This window comes from Hirundo rustica, chromosome 18, assembly GCF_015227805.2.
Source record: "Hirundo rustica isolate bHirRus1 chromosome 18, bHirRus1.pri.v3, whole genome shotgun sequence".
Taxonomy (NCBI): domain Eukaryota; kingdom Metazoa; phylum Chordata; class Aves; order Passeriformes; family Hirundinidae; genus Hirundo; species Hirundo rustica.
In genome coordinates, this window is record NC_053467.1 from 8,686,469 (window position 1) to 8,707,219 (window position 20,751).

At 41.0% G+C, this 20,751-nt stretch overlaps 1 protein-coding gene across 1 annotated transcript in view; it reads right to left on the bottom strand.

Moving 5' to 3' along the window:
* Positions 1-18,889, bottom strand: part of PITPNC1 (phosphatidylinositol transfer protein cytoplasmic 1) — a 74,410-nt gene extending 55,521 nt beyond the window's left edge. Inside the window, exon 1 of the mRNA XM_040081408.2 lies at positions 18,282-18,889. Coding sequence (XP_039937342.1) covers positions 18,282-18,329 — 48 coding nt within the window. The 5' untranslated portion in view covers positions 18,330-18,889. The remainder of the gene's footprint in view (positions 1-18,281) is intronic.
* Between the last annotated feature and the right edge of the window lie 1,862 nt (positions 18,890-20,751).

A 20,751-nucleotide genomic window follows, 5' to 3' on the forward strand; every position in this document is an offset into this window, starting at 1 on the left:
GGGGCTCTGAGCTCAGAGTGGCAGCTTGCAGATGTACTTTTTCCTGCTTGTGCTTTTATTTGTGGTTAAATAAAAACATTCAGCTTTCAGTTCTTATCTTTTCAATGTGTTATATTCATGCTACAGGAAACAAACATCAGTATTTTGACCCTGTGGGGTTTTTTTCTGAAAACAAGACATTAATACGGGGTAGAGCAAGCAACAGCAAAACTTCATTTTTCAAATAGGAGAAGCAGCAAAATTAATTTTGAAAGCTCCTTCGTTCACAGCTGAAAGGCTTTGTACAAAACTTCATCCTGGAGTGATATTTTCAGCTGTAATATAGGGGTTAGTAATGGAAATGCTGACAGGCCCATAATTATGGAAGCGGAGCGGGCACCACTATAAAGTATATCAGATAGGCAACTGCTTAAATTCAGTACAAGGTATCAAAAGATGTTCCTGTCTGTCCTCCTTAAAGCAGCACTTGAAATTCCTTTTAACCTCTGTGACTCAAACTATTAATTTGATGTTCATCAGGACACATAGACCAGGACTACTACTTGCATGAATACACCCCATTTTGTGCTTCAAACCAAACTGGTGGATCATCCTAAACGGTTAAGCTCATAGAAACTGAAAAAACAAATGGCAAGGCTCAGAACATTTTATTTTACAGGACAAAAACTGAAGCCATGTAAAGTAACATAAAAATGACACACTCATTCCTGTGTTCTATGAGGTTTTAAAGTTTCTCTTTAGATCCAGATAAACAATGATATATTTGTGTGCAATTACACTTTGGGATACTGAGGAAGAAAAAGTGCCAACACCTCTGTTCACTGGATATTGTTTGACAGCCACCTCATGTATTGAGATGAAACTCTTGATGCCTGCACAAATTCCACGCATGCAAAGGAAAGATGATCAAGCCTGGAGGTCCAGAAAGGCAGCTGGGTGAATAATATGCTTATAGTCTGGATAGATTTTCATTTATGTTGTTAATTCCACCAAAAACATTCACTAAATTGGCAGCATGATTATAATGCGCACAGTATATTCTATTTCTGTAATATATAAACTCTAAAATTTCATCTGACAGTTGTCTGCTGTAATAATGTTCTTTTCTTCAACAGACACAGAAAGAGAAGCAGGAGGTTACCGTTGAATTATTTCCAACCATATACTCTATTCTCCAACACAACTCCACTCCTATTTCCTTCTCTGCATTAAGGTGCATGAAAACTACAGAAAGACTGAATTTACCTCTCTTGCACCTAGCCAGAAAATCAAATTTTCGATGCCAAGTTCTTCTGAACAAGCCTTTTTTCAAGCATAAAGAATTTTTTTTTTTTTTTTAAACAAAGTATCTGTTGCATTCTGTACAAATCTAGGTCTACAGCTCTTATCAAGTAAGGGAAATAACGAATGTCACATTCCACAGAAGCCTGCCTCACTGGAAATGGGATTGATGGTGTTTTTGATGACTAGGTAGAGAAAGAAAACATCTCACTGAACAGAAAGTACTTTCCCATGGAAAGCTGGAATAGTACTATTTTGAGTAATGCCCTACTTAAGCACAGGGACACCCTCACTGTGTCACTCACACAAACGTGATTTGCATGTTTTGATGGTTTATAATTCTGCCTCAGACTACAGCAATGCCTTCTACGAGATGATTCATAAGATTATTATATTTGCATATTTCCCCCATTCCCGGCAGCAAAAGCTTCCACGGGCCATCAATTCCAGGGCTGCAGCCACTACAGGAGAGCACGAGCAGCAGAATGAAAAGGTCCCAGTGCCTGCTGATGTCATTCCTAATTGAATGTGCAGCACAACTGGAGCTGCCAGGATTCCTGCACTTGTAGTCATGGGATGTTTTAATTTTCTGATGAGGAAAACACGTTTTCTCCTGAGGAGGTCAGGATTTCAGATATCAACAGAGGACAATATATTTTTATAGTTCCAGAACAAGGGGCCAGATGAAGAAGATTTTTGATTGTTAACTCACTCACTGAAGTAAGAGGCAGCAAAGGAACAAATGACAGAACAGAAAAATGTACTAGCTTACCAAGCCAGGCTCATTCCTCCTAGGTATCTACTGACCAGAAAAAACCTTGCTTCATCTTGTGCCATTTTGCCCATATTATAGATCATTTAGCAAATCATCAGGTTTACAATTTTATTAGAAGACCCTAGGAAACAGTTGAAACTTTCTAACATAATTTGGTCCTCTGGCAGCACAGTTTAAAGGACACAAAAATGTGAATGTCATAGGCAAAAATGACTTGTGGTACTTCCTGGGAGAGTAAGACAAAGCACTTTACCTAAAGCCAGCAGAGTTCTACAGACTGCAGTTCAGGACAGAATTGTCTTTCGTGTCACACACAGCTCCTCATTCAATGAATTCTCTCTTAGGTTCATATTTTTGCATTCTTAATGCAAAAGAAGAGAAACTCCCACTGGCTTCACTGTGTAGAAGAGGACCTTCTGGATTAATGCCCTAGAGAAAGGCATTAATCTTGCTGGCCAGCATGTATAGGAATGCTGTCAATTAATTACAAGCATATCAAATGCTTGACTGCAGATCGTGTACATGGTGTGCTTTTCACTTACTGATTTACAGTCAATGGGAGGAGGTTAGAGCAAAAATGTAACTACAAATCAAAGTGAAACATGGACATGGAAATTGATCTGTTTTTTCAAGACGGACAGTTCTGTGTGCTGGGCATGAACCAGGGCTGTAGTGGTGAAACAACAGCAGAATTGTGTTTGTTCCTGGCAGTGACAAAGTGGGGAGTCACTCCTGGAGCACAGGACCCTGCTAGTTTACATGCTCTGCATCCTATAAGAGCTAGGATCTAAAATAAAGCAAATGTTAGCTCATTTCGGAAATAAAACAATCAGAAGAGTTCGCAGCTCCAAATGGAAACCAGGGAACATGACATCCTGCCAACCAGCACTTGGCAAAACAATTTCTCTTATAATATGCATATACTGGTGCACTGATAAATATTACTTGCAAAAAGTATTAATAAACTGCCTGAAATCTTAACTATTAGCATTATTGCTACCTCTGTGATTCTCTTTAAGAAACAGGCCCAAATAGTCAACGGTTTAAAGGAACAAGAAGTAAAAAACCAGTAATCAAAAATCCTCTATTGAAGTTTTCTGCTTACATGCAGTAAAGCAGATAGCCATGGTAAAAAAAAAAAAAAAAAATCTCAGTTGGTATTCCAAAGATTGCATCTTTGCATTTACATTTAATTCAGTATGTCATGTGGCATTAAATTACGATTCTATACTTTCACCAAGTAGGACAGGAGTTGTATTAATTTGCTTTTCATATGCTTTTCATTTGGTATCATCTATTCAATGTATTGAACAGAAAATTGAGAAAGAGCATATGAGAGTGGCTCCTATTACTCAAGAAAAATAAAAAGAGTGTGCGACTCTTTTTAAAAGAGCACAGCTTGTATGCATAAACACAGTGAAATTTAAGACAGCTTTATGAGGAGAAGTCATATGTTAATCTGTCTTTAAAGGGGTCAGCAGGTACACAGCCTGAGCAGACCCAGTGGATAATGGGCAATTTAATATCAAAAGCCCATTTTGCCAAGGCCACAGAATCACAGAATATGCAGGGTTGGAATCATCAAGTCCAACTCTGAGCCCTGCACAGGACATCCCCAAGAGTCACACCATGTACCTGAGAGCACATTCCCCCGTATTCTAAAAGAAACTAATTTCCCATAAGGAAGGTCCTTGCACGCACAAATCATTGTTTACAAGGTGCAATAAAAAGTGAAATAATTAGACAAATAATTTTTAACACTGGAGAGAGGGCATCAGTTAAGTCCCAGAGGAATTTGTGCTGGGTCTGAAATTGTTCCACTCGTCATTAACTATGGTGGTAGCAACTTCAGATAACTTGAACCCAACAAGGATGGAAAGCTACATTTTTGAAATTAACCTCCTACAAAAAGGATTTAAAAGAGGGAGTGGGAGGCATATTACAGAGAGTACAAAGAGAAAAAGGGAGAGAACATAGAGGATACAGTTACAGTGATTACTTGCAGCCTGCAAGGCTCAAAGAGCAACTCTTGATTAGATGTAAAGCTCAGTAACTTTATCTCCCTGACCTTAGAGGGAAAGAACACCTGGGACACCAGCTTAAAATTCTTTAGCCCAAATTCACCACAGGGTCACCTCAGCACTGCAGATGGAAGAGTTCAGGGAGGAAATCTTAAGCTTCACCTACACACCTAAACTTCTACAGTTTCCTGCTGGTTAGCCGGTGTCCCACAGCTCTGGTACTGCTTCTGCTTCTGCAACAGAGAGGTACAGCTGGGCCACAGGGCTGAGCAGTGTGAAATTACAGAGAAACATCTCAGAAGGTCAGCTGAGAGGAAACCAGACCTCCCCTATTGGCAGTGCAGGAATACAGGGAATACAGGACACGAGCCTTCAGTCCTGGGCGAGTTATTTCTCATTGTTATGATAATGCAGTGCTCATCCCAGTGCTATCCTGTCTTAAGGCAACGATTAATTTGTGGAGTTGTTCAGAGTCTGCCTGCAAAGGATCCCGTACTCAGGATGTCAGAACGGCTTTATGCCACCCACAGGTCTTTGCATTTTCATGACAGCCATTCCCCAAGCAGCTCCATTAGACAGATACGCTGAAACGCTGGCTTCTGTCAAGAAACCTTTCACAGAAGAGGTAGCATATTTTTTGAGTTTATGAAAAATGCTCAAGATTTAACAGGACAATAACAGTAACTCTTTATTCCATCAGTATAAATGTAACTTATGAAGAAATAATCAATCTTTGAAGCCTAAGATACTGTTGTAAACTAGCATCAATATGCAGGTATGTGAAATAGTAAAAAAAAAAAGTCTACTGATGCTCTACACCTTTTAGACTTTAATGATATAATTTTTCTTTCCCTGTTTTCTAGAATATCATAAGCAGATGCAGTGCACTAATTTGCTACAGAAAGGACACAAGGAACCAAATTTTCAGCTGACTTACTGAGGTGAAGTTTATGTGCCAACTTGTAAAGTTTGCTGTGCCTCCAAAACAGTTTTTGTTTAAATCTGACATATGCAAACAATTTGCACACCTAAGTCAGTGGGGTGATGAAATGTTGATAGAGCGAAAAGTCCTTTTGCTTTGAAACTCTTGACTGGAAGGTGTCGAAAGTCCAAAAGTAAAAGAAGGGTTTGCAAGATAAGACAGGCAAAAATGTACTTCAACAGCTCTGTCATTATTTTTATGTCAGTGATTGCATGATAAAACATTTAATCAGCAAAGTCTATTTCTTTTCCTACATGGTTTCCTTGTATTTCCGGTTTCCAAAAAATGGAAAATGCTTTTAAATGTCACCTGATGGAGCAAATGATTTTTATTGCTATAAACCTTATTATTAAAATTCCTTTCTCTGAAAAATGCATTCTGTGTCCTTACTTTTCCCCTTACTTTTCACTTATTTTCTTTTAACTGACAAAATGGGTAAAAATGTTTTAAACCAAGAGCATTTTCACTGTGGTGTAACCTGTATTTAAAAAGCAAGATATCAGAGAAATGAACACTCGGTGCAGGAGGAGGGAGTATCAGGAACCACCCATCAACACCAAGAGAAAAATTCATGCTACAATTTCACACAGAGAATCGTGACTGTTAAGAATGAATATTCATAGATAACTGCTTAAGAAAAGTGTGGAATAACCTGAAATAAACTCAACAAAATGAAGCCTGGTAAAGCACAGTGGCAAAGCTTTCACAAACTTCCAGACTAAATTCTGGTTTGTGGCTGATGAGGAGCTTGCTGAAGCAGCAGCTCCACTCCAGACTCTTGCTCTTGCACCCACACAGGTAACACTGCTTAGAAGAGTGAGGCAGTTATTTCTCAGGTCAATATCTATTTAGATGAGATTTATGCAAATCCAAGGCACAGGTTTACACAAGGACTCTGGGACTTTCAAACTTAGCACCAGCACCAAAACTAAGCAGAGGTCCTACATCTCCAAAAAGACCAGGTGAAGGGACAGCTGAGCCATGAAAACTCAGAAGGGCCAAGAAAAACCCGAGCTGGAGACTGAATTTCCATTAGGTCTGTGAATCCAAGACATTGTCCTTAAATCATATGATCTACTAATCTACATCAATCACCTGCGGCAATGCTTTTTTATTTCCTTTGATCAAAAATATCTGGCAAACTCAATTTTTTTTTCCTTAACTCACTGTTCTTGTCAAAGGTTTGGATTGGCTACAATGCTGAGTTCTTCCCTTCCTATTAAATATGCATGAATACTTCAAAGCCTAATGCTTTACTGCACACTTACTGTTACATGGAAGTTTGTGAGTGGCCCTAGGGAATGTCCTCAGCTTTTCTGTAACAATAAACTCAATCAAGTGCTACCTATAGCATAAGCCCAAAGTAGCTCACTTAATTTGCAAGTCTAACTTCCAAAATTGTGGAAAAGGCCTGCAAACAAAGATGTTAAATATAACAACCCATGGAAAGGAATGCAGTTGCTGGGAGCTTGTAAAAGGCCTTAAGGACCTCCTTGCAAATCTCTAAGACATTCTCTGACTCTTGGTCTTGTGTACAAAGCAAGTGACACTGGTTTAAATAACATGAACGCTTCCAGCCAATATAAACCAGCTTAAAAACCAAAATACGACAAAACATACCATCCATGAAACACTATTTTGTTTGGCTTTGCTTTACAAAATGGTAAAACGCAAAAGGAAAACTGAGAACAAGACATAACCCTGAACTAACAAGACATAACCCTGAGTTAAAGAGAAAACTCTGCGTATGCACACATCTCCTGCTCCTGAAAATTCATTTAATAGCCTAGAGGTAGGAAAAATTGGAGGACACAATTAGCCAAACTTAATAAAGACCAAAGTCTGACAGCTGCTTCTAAAAATGGTACAAAAATCCTCAACAGGAGACTGCTGTGCAGAACTGAGGCAGCAAGCTCCACTCTGCACTTCACTGCTCACATAACTGCACCAATTAGGCATCCTTGGTACGGTCCTATAAACACGTATTTTATAAATGCATTTGATAATAACCACACTATCCTGACTGAAGTATTTGCACCTGGTTACTTTATACTGCTGGGCATATGGCGTTTTGCAGAAAATACAGAGCGTGAAATTATTTTGAATTATTTAATTTTCACATCTTAGAATAGTTTGGGGAGAAAAAGCTACACCACCTTTTTTCCCCCCACCTAAATGTTAAGAATAATTTAGGCTAGTATCTGTGTGTTTCTGGTTTTTTACTCCCAAGAATGGAAAAATAAATACATATTCACATGTGAAAATATATATTTATATTTTATGTGATTCATGTACGATGTATTATGGATATACCATTTAACTGATTCTATTGGAGTTGACAAAATTCAATCAAAAGCTATTCTTACGGTCATAAGAGGGGGATATTTTGAATAGTTGTGACTGTAGGATGTGTCTTGCCCCCATGGGAAATCCGGAAAACTTCAGTGGAAAACAGAAGGAAATGAAGAGTTGAGCTGAGGTAAAGGGCTAATGTGTGGAGATCACGAGCAAACAGCGATTGCTGCTCCTCAGATGCTGCTCAGGAATCAGAGCTTTGCCCAGAGTTCAGTCCCCAGGGGAAGGAGGAGACAGAGACCTGTCCCCGTGCACCAGAGCAGCTCCTTCCCCGCTGCAGAAGAGCATTTGCTTCTGAAGTCTGCAGTGGAGGATGCTCATTGACGGCCATGGACATTCCTTGGCCTGTCACAAGACAAATCACTCACGTTGTTTACTCCAGTCCTGGTCACTGAAGACAAACTGGCATGTCTGAAAATGTCTTGGCAAAGAGGCAGGAGTAGAGGTATCTACATTTAACTTGTAATATGCTTGCAGCATGATTAAATAAAAACATTACCACCTGTTACCCTTAATTCAGTGGGAGTATCTATTTTCAATTATAGCATTTACTATCCACCCTCAAGTATGGCAAGGAACACCATGGCAACATAAACACAGTCGTGGCTGCTTGAGAAAGTTAAATTATAAATAGCAATGTATAGCCCATGAGGTCCTGGAAATAAACTAACTAATCCATAGGCATTTGTTACTATGACATAACATTTCCACTCAAATGCTGTTTGCCTCATCTCAAACTCCCTCAGAACAGATTTAGAAGTTCACCATCACTTGACTCAAAGCGAGTTCAAGTTCAGACATGAAAAAAAAGCAGAGATAGTGAAGAAAATAAGCTACAGCAGAACAGTGGAGAACAAATTAACAACAACAACAAAATCCCCATTTAGGCTTTATTCTGTTTCCACTGAAGATAATGGGGAAAAAAATCCCAACACATCCCAAATGTATAACAGAGTCCCCTTAATATAGACAAACATGTTTTTATACTGTATCACCCCTGAGGAGAAAAAAAAGAAAAAAAAAAAGAAAAGAAAAGAAACAAAAAAGCTGGGCTTAACTGAGTAGCAAATAGTTTAGAAATGCAAATAAACTTAGCAACCCTCTAAGACATTGGAGAAATTTTGGAACTTGGTGCTCTCTTTAGCTTCATTCTGGGAGAAAGATCCATGGTAACTGCGGGAATACAGGGATTCAATCTGAGCTGAGCACTCAAGAGGGAGCTGAATTATCAATTGTTCCAGTCTGCTGTGCAGTTCCTTATTCCCTGCAAAGCCCAGGCCAAGCAAGAGCAGCAGCTTTTTGCCAGCTGGCCACACGCCTGCTGGGGCTGGAGAGGCTTCCTCACTTTGGAGTGACCAAAGGCTCAAAACTGGGAGAAAGGAAAGGAAATCAAACGTTCTATAAAACTAGGACTGGACATTGAGAGCAAAGAGCTAACTGAGAAGTCTGTGGTGTGAGGACAGCAAGAATTTCACTTAATGTAGGATCACAGACATCACAGAGGTTTGACACAAATCTGGGGCCTTAATCGAAATATGTGATAATATTATTTAGGTTAGGCAAGAGTAATAAAGATTTAGAGACATCAGCTTGGTCTCTTTCTTGTTCAGAACAACAGATTTGAGAAACTTAGGTTTTCTTTTAGTTTACAACCATTGGCTAAAATCCACTTTTGATCAGACTGATAAAAACATGTAATGGATCTCCTGAGGTCAGTAGAATTATTTCAGATTTACACCATACAATTAAAATGGAATTTAAATTCTCAACATTTCTGTTCTAAAAATATGCTGTGTTTTATCACACATATTTGGTGAAATCTTGGTCTCTCTGACATCAGTGACAGCACTTATTGGTATTACCGTGGTCTAATTTCCACGGGGTGTTTTTCTGTTCACACAGACTGGGGCAAAACAAAAATGGCCCCACTGAAGGAAGATTTAAATAAATTTTTGTATCAGGTCTATGGGATAAAAGAAGCAGGTACATTATTCAAGACTGTAATCATGTGTGTATTTAATGTGCTTCATTTGGCTTATTGAAAGTCACTGTACAATTAATTTATTAAATGAAAATATTACTTAGACGTCAGCTAATTTGCACTTTCGAAGAAAACCTGACAAAATCAGAGATTGGATACATTCGTCAAGCATCTTTCAGAAGATAAGATTACACTTGCTAGGACCAGTGTTCAAATGGACTTAACAAGTGAGACTATTTAAAATGTCCAGGTATGACCAGGAGAGATTCAAGCTTGGCATAGTTATGAACTTCAGTAGAATTATCATTGTCTTTACCTTTCTAATAAAGACAATTTTTTGGTTCATGGTAGACTTCTGTATTTTGGGAACATTTCAAGCAAGATTGTGCCGCTAGCACAAAAGGTTCTTTTAATAACTTTTTTATAAAATGAGAGCAAAAACCTGAAAATATATTAAAAAATTAGTTGTATTTGTCATCAGTGGCTGATTGTTAATCAAGCACTTGACCAACAGTTCGTGTCACACTGGAGTGTCATTATCACACAATTATTTTGTCATGCATTGTAATAATATTTTTACAGAAAAAATCCTAAACAAAGTAATTAATTGGTCAACACATTAAACCTAAGATGACATTTAGTGTGATGAAATGGAAAATAAGGTATTCTCAGCATGCTCACAGAAAACAATTCCCACAGAGCCTAAGTATTCCTAAATCACTTGGGCAAGACTAATCTTAGAACAGACATGTAAAAACTCCTAAATAAAGCCCATGATTTTTCTGGAGAGCATATGAGCAAATCTTTTACTAAATCCACAAACATTCATGTCCTGTGACTCACGTGACTCCTGGTGCTTCAAATTAAGTATGTGTGCAAGTTATGGATGTGCTGGAGCTTGGAGGGTGCACAGCAAAACCAGCTTTGGAACTGCAAAAGGACAAAACCAATAGAACCCAGAACTGCTTCAGCATTTTCTAACCACAAACAAGAAAAAGATGCAAGATCCATTTTTTTTTTCCGCAAGAAGAGCCACTAAAATGTCATTCCTACAATTTAGCACCCTGCATTGTACTTTAGAAAATTAAAAATAGCATTTTGATACATATCCAAGGATTCAAAATTGGCTGATCATTTATAACTAAAACTGGAAAGAAATGAGGAACTTAGGAGGAGATAAACAAGACTAAGCCCAGACTAAAAGCATTATATATAAACACAGGTGAAGTTCAAGTCTGGTTTCTCCCACCTACAGACCGTAAATCCATCTGTTAACCCAACTTGAAATTGAAATTACTTTTTCTTCACTCCTTTTTAAACACAGTCAATAATCCTGGGGAGCACCTTTCTCCTTGCTTTTTAGATGCCTGCAGACACTGGCAATTACACTTAAATACATGCACAATATTCCTGCAGAGAGTTCTTCAGGCTGCACTGGAGGGCTCTCGCAGCGAATTTGCATGAAATGTCATTATTTGCTTTATTTTGGTATAAAGTCTCACAATATCCACAGCTGGTCATTACAGATGCTCTATGAACCAACAAAGATAAAGACAAATATAAGAAAAATTCTAACTCTGTGAAAAAATAATGAAATTCCAAGTAAGTTTTCCATTAATAAGGATAGAAAGGATTATTCCTTTTCCACAATGACTGAGAATATTCAAGGGCTTGCACGTGTGTGTTGGCCATCCCCATCCTCAGAGTATATCACGTTGTTTTTGTGTTAGGCTGGACAGCCAAAATGGAAAGCCTGCATGGATTTCAGCATCCACAACCGACTCACTTCTATAAGAACAGCCTGGGGAACACATTTGTCAGCTCACCAGTCACACAGAAGAATTTACTGAATGAATCATTGTTGTAAACGATGGGTTTTCCATTAGCTGACTAGGCAGCCTTTTGTACCCAAGAACATGATCTCTAACAGATTTTAACAGTGCAAATGTCTATCAGACTCAAGCGAATACTCATGAAGGAAAATGTAATTTGTAACCTTTCCTAGTTACTACAGAAATCTTTGTCTTCCTCTAACCTAAAGGGCTTTATAGACTTGAAGGGCTATTAATCGCCCTTTTTATAACATATGCGGTCAAGCACATGAAAATTGGTACAGTTATATTATTTCTAACCTTAAAAATATGAAGAATGAAGAAATTAGACTGGACTATGGGAAAATGTATTTGACATATCGGAGCTATCAAACATCAAGATGCCAATATAGACATCGACATTCATTATTAGGTACATAAACAGAAGCGATCAGAATTTCAGAAGTGCTGATCATTTGACATTAACATCAACTCTTATAAGAACTTCATGTTCTCAGCAAGACAAAGTTCACCCCCAAATTAAAAAAAGGAAAAAAAAAGAAAAAAAAATCAGAAAACTCTAAGTTTTAAAAGCCAATATTGACATTCTGTGTTTTTCTCCCCCTGTTCTTTTGTTTCCAAACCCACATTATGCTTCAAAACCAAACACAGCTCATGGAGTTCTTGATAGCATTAAGGCTCTGTAGAGTGCTTTAGCTAGAAAATGTCCTGAACCACCAGGGCAAATTTGCTTTTATGGGAAATGCAAAACTGGGCCTGTACTTTGCTAACAAAGCCCTCAAATCAAATGTGTGGTATTATTCACTCTCTCTATATGTATATTTATATGTATGCACACACATATGTTTGTTTTTGAAGCATATATATACACCTTGGAGAAAACAAATGTTGACAGGGAAAGACAGAACAAGGGAGATAAAGAGAGATGGATAACAGAGTCTGGTGTTCCTTGGGTAATAGCTAATCCTTTCCACTGAAAGATTTTTTTTTAATGATTTACACTGAAGTCTGCAGAACAAAGTTTGTCTTGTTTCTTTCACAGAGTTATACTGAAATGTGCAAACAGGAGTAAGGGAGAAAACGGCATATTTTTGGATTTCTATTTGCAGTGGAATTCAGTGGAGGTTTGACATCTGCTCTGCATTGCTGTACTTTTACAGCTGACCACAACTAACGTAAGAAGGCCAAACCAAACCAAAGCAAGGTGTTTATTTTTTCCAGTCCTAACTTAAAAACCAGCTCTCACTTTCATCTATTCCTTCTTGCAACTAGATTGTGCAGCAAAAGAAAATTGGATAGATATTCTTCCTTGGTGCTAATAGTTAACTTCTGGTGTTTTCTCTCATAGGTTTTATCTGTTACAATGATTCTTCCCAGGCCATAAGGTTTAAGGTGAATTTCAGGTCACACTCTATGTAGCAAAGGCTTTATGAGGAGAGTAGATATGACCACCCACCAAAGACCACACCCAACCTCTTTGCTGACAAGAGACATATCCAAAGAATTCTTTTAAAGGGTAAAAAGATGCTCAGAATGGTGTAAAGAGGTTTTCTAGCTCAATAAGGAACCCTGAATACTCCTCAGACAAACGTGTCTGTGCCTCCACTCTATTAACTGCAAAAGGCAGGTGAGGCTGCTGATGTTCTCAGAAGGCATCTCCTGACAGAATGCCTTACTACAGCAAAAGGTCCTTTATGTTTCACAGCAATTCAGTATCTTGTAAATGAATTGGTGTGAGATGCATGAGAGCTGTTGATAGCTTAAATTAAAATTGCACAGTAAGGCTCTGTTTTTGCTGGACAACCTCAGCTCAAAAATGCCAGACAAACGTTTTCTGCAGGGGTCATGGACATGACATGGTCCAACTATAATTTCACTTACAAATAATTAAAATAAATTAAATTTGATAAGAAGACTTCATCTTAAGTTTGTTTATAGTCCTCTTGCTTATGACCAACACACTGCTTTTAAGAGTGTTCCATACATTTATATATTCCTGAAAATACGTTCTGTGGCTATAGTTGGGAAATGAAGGAAATGGACACAGTTGACCATTATTTAATCTATCTGCTTGCAGGATGAGTAGATTTAGCTTGTCCTGCAGCAGATCACTGTATTTTAGGAAAAAAAAAAATTACACTTTATACCCTACTAAGGGCTTTGCTGTACTACATGCATATAGTTATGTCCAAATATTGTAACACCTGCTGACTCTCAGGGCATAACAACCCTTTCTCAAATGCTTTCAATCAGCTGTAGATCTGTCTGAATAAAACATGTTATAACATGTACCCTTTGTACACAAAATGGGAGACTATGAAGGCTTTTAAAGAAGTGTACACGAGATTCAGAGGATACAAACACTGTTTACACATATTGTTGAAATAATTTTATGTAAATAATCCACACTGGGAGAATTCATAATGTTTGAAACAAGAACTGAACAATGGATATTTTTATAAAGCAGCAAGGATAACACCTCTAAAACCAGATTTTGTTAATGCTGAAAGGACTTTTTGTTGAAAAAAACATGATCTGCATTTCCATTTTGCAGGTCTCTGCTTGTTGGTATTCATGACAGTACAGCTGTTCCTCCACACCTCATGCAGGCAGTGCTCCCCACAGATCCAACTTGGCTTTTGTTTAAAACACGGAGTGGGAGTGATTCCACCAGGCTCAGCAGAGATAATCTTGGTTGAAATAAAGAACAAAGGAATAAGGAACAAAGTCGGGACTTTAAGTACTGGCCATGCACGTACAGTTCAAAACTAACAGAAACCTTAATGGACATCCCTGTTCCCAAGGAAAAAACCCTATGACTCCTGGAGTTTATTCAATGTTCAGCTTTCAAATTGACACAACCCAGCTTCACACCACTCATAGCATTTTACAGCACTAAAAACTCAGTTTTCAACAGGATTCAGCAAAAATGTCTTTCCATCTATTTCCCTAAAGAATAATCACTTTCCTCACAAATCAAGAATTTCACTATACTTTGCCTCTTCCAGTTCAGTACCACACTGACCTATCACATTTGGTTTACATTTTCAGATACAGGTATCTCTAAAGCACAAACCCATGTAATCCTTCCTGTGAAAAACTGTGGAATTCTGACGGCAATGAGCTCCAAGCCTGAGAATTTTTTACCATCTCCACTCTTTTCAATTGCTTGGTGTTCTTTTCACTTGCTTAGGAATGTGGTTTTTTAACTGATGATATTTAAAACCCACAATGCAGCCTATTATAATATTCACTCATGTGATGTAACAAGCTATTTGTAAGAATGAACTAACACATGAAGATGCAAGGGGAAAAATAACCAAGCAGCAGGCTCGTTTATTAACTGCAGCTGGAATGAAGACTGGTGACATATCCTATGGAATTACTGGAACAGTTTTTACTTACTTTATATACGAATGCAAAGAAATGACTTTTTCTAATTTATAACGTCTCAGTGTTAACAAACTGATTGAATTTGCCAGAAGCACCACAAATGAGGTAAAGAATGACTTCTCATTGGCAATCATGTTGGTTTTGTTAACCAACAGTTCCATCCTGACCTTATTTGTAAAGTTCTCTCAGCAGATGTTATTATTTTGCTTAGCAGTTAACACAGTGCTTCCTTTCTCTAATTATTTTAAAGCTGATCAGGCAGCTTGTGACTATGCACACGTAACAGACCGAAACAGCTGTCAAAAATTCAATTTACTGAGAAAGGCTCAGCCTTGAATAAAAACTGTAGTGTGGTGCCACTGTACCTCAGTAAGAACTCTTGGAACAACCCATCTTTCCTGGTGCTTATGGACAAGGAACAAACATGCATCTCCAGCTCCTGTATCCTGGCTCAAAATACACCACAACAGTTCAGTCTGTAGCAAACAGCATTTCTTAGGAGATGTTTTCTTTGCAAGAAAGCATTTGGCCTCCAAGCAGACAGGTAGATAAACAAACCTCCTATAAATATTTGGGTATCTTATCTAATAAGGGCATCAAGGAAAGAACGCCTCAGGAACAGGATCTGCAGTAGCTAATGAAGGAATTTCCTATCCATAACAGTGCCAGAAACTCTTTGAACCTGGGGACGGTGCTGCTGTTACACTGACATCTATCAGTTTTTCACTGTTCTCTAGAGATACATTTAGGTTGTAATAGTCAGCCAGAGCAGCACGAACTCCTACACTGCTGCATGCACAGGTATTTACATGCAAGGTCACGACTTCCAGTTACTTGCCTGGACATTACACAACATTTTACTGCACATTTTTTCACATTACACACAAAATCTGACTACAGAAGATCGGATACAGGTGCTTGGCTGACAGAGCTAACATTTCATCCTCCTGCTTGTGCCAGATTATTTTCACAGGAATGATATGGAAACCACTCTGGTGTCGGTGACAACACCACAAATGTAGGACATAGTTCTTTCTCATTCATGTTGTGAGACTTCTATGGATGGATAACTGGCAAGGCAGTGCTAAAAAAAGAAAACTGCTCAAGGAGATACTTTTGGATGTATGTATGAAGTGCATAGGCTGAAAGGCAGAATATCCAAACAGCAGAAAAAACAGATTGTTAAGTCTACATAAGAAAAACAGCACAAAAAGGGAATCCATGCTGTTGCAAAAGAAAGAACTGCATTTTTCCCACACCTGTTGAGACAGGACCTCAAAATTTCTTGGGTGCTTAACTGCCCGTGGTGTCCATGCAGGTCAGGTACCTGGGTGCCACTGCGCATCAGAGCCCGACATCCCGACCCTGAGGGAAATTGCAGCTCCTGTGGAAACTGCCCTTCCCTCAAAGCCCACTGAAGTTCAGAGTGACTTTGCACCCTGCAGAAGGCAGTTTGGGCCTCTTAGAACCAAAATGTTCTTGGCTTTTGAAGGGTGAGCGTTGCCCCACGATGTTCTCCTGACGACTGGACAATGCAGCACCTTGTTCTACACAAATGGCAAAAAATATCACTGTGTTGGTAGTTAACGTGCAGCTGAGGGTAAAAATAAGACAACACCACCTTCCTAGGAGTGTAAGGAATGTCACAGAGGTGAACCACTATGAGAAATACAGTGTGGGACTTCTTTAGTATGCAAATACTGTAAGAAAAATAAGGTATTTGCTAATTTCAAAATTTTGTCATGGTTCATTTTCTAATTAATACTTAAATGGACTTTAATTGAAACATCAGACGTTCTAGGTTCCTCATTTAGGCAACTAAGCTACAGTGTTTGGATTGAATAATGGGTGATTCAACATAAGAGAAACTACAAAATTGAGAATCTTTACTAATTCTGTTAACATTCTAGAGAACAAATGACATCCAGCATTGCCTTCTGCCTCATCGTGAATCAACCATTCCTGTTTTGGAAGATTTTTGAATTTTCTGCATCTGGAAATCTTGTTTAACAATAATGTTTCAAAATAAATTAGATCTGCTCCCTTCTGATGATGTAATGAACTGTTATTAACTAAGTGTGGTAGTCTAAGGACATCAGGAACTGGCTTGGATAAAATGTTGTCTACATTAGGGTAATGCAATAAACAAAGAAAATTATGCATTAAAAGAATAATGCCATCCAACATCACAGCGTATGATATTACTTGGATGGAAACATGCTAGAATTAAACCTATGTCTATTTAACTTCATGTATATGGTCGTTTTAGCTCCTGCCTCCAGCAGAAGGAATTTCCTGAGCAGCCTGAAGTAAATATTTGGCAGTTCCAATGCTGAGTTTTACAGAACTGTTAATTTGCCAAATCTGAAGATACGGACAAAACGACCATTGCGACGACAACTCTGTTAACACCCGCAAGGACTTCTACACACATATTGCAAAAAAATAAAACTGTGCGGCAAAACATTCGCTTGGATGGAGCCAAAGAACAAATGTGTACATTAATTAGCGGATTAATGAGCGAATTGGGGCGCTCCGGCCGGGACTCTCGGCCGGGACCCTCCGGCGGAGCCGTGGTGGGGCTGGATGGGGCCATGGGCATGGCCGGAGCGGGGCCGTGGCGGGGCAGAGCGGGGCCGGATGGGGCCATGGCATGACCGGAGCGGGGCAAGAGCATGACCGGAGCGGGGCCGTGGCGGAGCCAGAGCTTGACCGGAGCGGGGCCGCGGCGGAGCCGGAGCATGACCGGAGCGGGGCCGTGGCGGAGCCAGAGCTTGACCGGAGCGGGGCCAGAGCGGGGCGCCCCCTGGCGGCCCCGCCGCCGCCCGCGGGACCAGCGGAACTTTGCGCGCAGCTCGGCGCAAAATGCGCTCCCAGAGAGGGCTCGCTCCTCTCCGCGATGCCCAATCCGCAGCAGAAATGGCCAAATAAGACAACACCGAGGGTTTTTTTTTTTTTTTTTTAGTTGCAGGACACTAAACCATAAAGCACCATCTCCCTTCCAAACGCCATCGGGCCTTTGAGCACCTAATTGCATCCACAAACACTTCATGAGCACCAGTAACTCCAGAGCACGTGTACTCCGTGTGGGTATTACTGTCTTAATTAAAACGGTGAGCAAGTGGGATGTCTGCAGATAAATAAAAAACATAATGTTCCTAACACAGAGCTCAGAACACCGACAAGGAGCTGTTTGACTTTCAATCACTTCTTTAAATGACAACAAAGTTCTACCAATAAATGATCACCTCTCTTCCCAACCTGCGCTGGAGTTTCAGGCCATGTTCAGCTGCAAGGGTATTTTAAGCAAAGGTGAAATATGTTTAGAATCTGGGTTTTGGACAAACGCTTTACCAGATAGAAATTTCAGCACAAAGAATTCCCTTGAAAATATGCATGAAATTCCTCTGAAAAGTCTGGTTGGAAAATCTTTATAATCAATATTTTGACGACACAACGCTTTTGATACACTTAAGTTGCCTTCGTTCCTGCAGAATTCCTATATTTTCCAATAAAAACATTCCTCTCTAACCAGTCATCTCCGACTAAGTTCATTACACGAAGAAAAAAATATTCAGCAAAACAAATATAACCTCAATTCGCCTTCCAAAAGAAAAGGCTCGGTAAGGAACAGCCTCTCCGGTACGAGCGCGGATCTTACCTCTTCAACTGTCAGAGGCATACAGATCCGGTACTCCTTCATGAGCATATTCCTGCTGCTCAGTGCGGACGGGCGAACTGGGAGAAAAGTGGTGATTTCTGCACAGAGATCACGACGGAAACCAAACACGGGGGAAAATAACCAAGCCCCTTTCTCTGTGCGCGCTTGACAATGTGTCCACAAGTCAGTAATGCAACCATCCAGGAAGGCTGACCCAGCAAGAAGAGAAGCCACCACAACCGCTTCTTTCTCCCTGTTCTTCCTCCTTCACACTGCGATCATGGGAACCTCACAGACGCTCGCACCGAGATACGCTACAAAGTCTCAAACCCCCACCGCTCTCGCCCCAGCCGAAGACATCCGTCGGAAGTGCATGGAAACGCCGGGCTCTCTCGCGGCTGTGTCAAGACATGCCTGGGGCGGCGAAAAGAACAAACGAGCCGAAAACGTAGCTTTCGCCCCCGCCGGCGGCACGTCGGGCGGCGGGAGAGATGCGATGCTGATTCCCAAGACAAAGGCTTTTTATAACGCTGCCTTCCCCGGCCGCCAAACGCGGCTCCCACCTCCTCGCCGCAACGCGGCTGCGGCCGCCGCGGCTCCCGCTGGGCTCGGGGGGGATACGGGGGGGCAGCGCGGCGCTGGGGCGGGCGGCCGCGGGTTCCCCGGCGCAGCCGCGGCCGGGGGTGCTCGCGGGCGGGCGGGCGGGCGGACTCCGCGGGCGCGGAGCGGCTGCAGCGGCGGCGGCCCCGGCGGGGCTCGGCTGACATCAGCGGGGCGGCAGGAAGGAGGGAGGGGGCCGGCGGGGGGGCAGCGGCCGCCGCTCGGGCGGGTTCAACGGGGCCGGGCCGCGGGGCTCCGGGCAGCGCCCGCCGGAGCCTCCCGGCAAGGGGACGCCGGCAGAGATGAGCCCCGAGAATTGGCCATTTCAGTTAATTGTGCCGTGAAGACTTCTCGGGTTTTGGAAGTTTATTGCCCTACGTGTGACAAGGCGCTTTCCAAAGCATTTAAAGCCCGGTGCAGGAGCAGCGAGCCCGTGAGCCTCCTTGGTACAAAAGGAAAGGAAAGGACAGCGTGCGCTCGGTGCGGACATACACAGGATGTGGAGGCCTCACCCATTTCCCTTCTGGTCAGCCCTCCGCTATCAGCCGGCACATTTTGCAGCACAAATAAACCCTTTTTTTCCCGTGTCTTTCTTTTACTTTTAAATGACATGCAGAAAGTTCAGTGAAAAAACGCCTCCTTCCTAGCTGAACTGTAAAGCCAGAATCGTTGTGGGTTTCCCCCACTCCTTTAGTGAGGAATTTGTTGGTGAGATAGTTTTTAAATATGCTTGGGGGTTGTTTTTTTTTTCTGAGAAATTTCCCCATCATTAAGTTACGACTTGAAATGCACAGGAGCCCAATTCTGAAACTGCCTGGGAACCCTGAACTGTTACACAACCTCAGGATTTCATGTCTAAAATGCTCATCCTGCTGTTTCTCCTGTGCTCCCAGTGGCTTTAAAGCCACTCACTGGATTGCAGAGAAGCACTGTAAGAGCAAAACGCGAGGCACTGCACAGATAATGGTAAAATACACATCTGCATTTACATACCAGCTATTTGCAAAATAAATAAAAGTGATAAGATACTGTATTTGGGACAGTTAAAGAGGGATTTAGGTCTACAATGAAATGTGTGTTTCATAACAAGAAAGAGCAAAAGCCCCTCAGAATTTCATTGGTTCTGGATGTACATTTCAGAGCCGTGGGTATAATTCTCAGCCCAGAGGACACAGTGCCATCTCCTGGAGCCAACAACGTCTGTTTGCCAGCCCCTTGCAATAATGGCACAATATTTCACATCCCTGCCTTCCCAGGGAAGTGCAAACACCTACACAAAGAAATAAAAAATCTGAGAGCTCTGTTAACAGTCTGGATTTTCAACTGAGGTATGAACAATGTGTTTAATGAGACTTCTGTCTCAAATCTGACACAGCCATTTATAAATATGGAAACTGTGACTGTAATTCATAATGTTGGTACTGTACGTTCCTGGAATTCCAAGCAAAACAGCAAAACCAAGGCAGTACCTTGTGATATCTCACTGCAGGAAGGACACTGACTTGCTGGAGTGTGTCCAGAGAAGGGAATGGAGCCGGGGAAGTCTGGAGCACGAGGGGTGGCTGAGGGAGCTCGAGCCTGGAGAAAAGGAGGCTTAGGGGGAGCCTTTTGGCACTCCACAACTCCCTGACAGGAGGAGGCAGCCGGGGGTGTTGGGCTTTGCTCCCAGGGAGCAAGTGATGAGAGGAAATGGCCTCAAGCAGTGCTAGGGGAGGTTTAGAGTGGATATTGGAAAAATTTCTCTGCAGGGTTGTGAAGCATTGGAACAGGCTGTCTAGGGAGGTGGTAGAGTCACCATCCTCAGAACTGTCCAAAAAATGTTTGGATGTGACACCTGGGGACATGGTTTAGTGGTGAACATAGTGGTGGT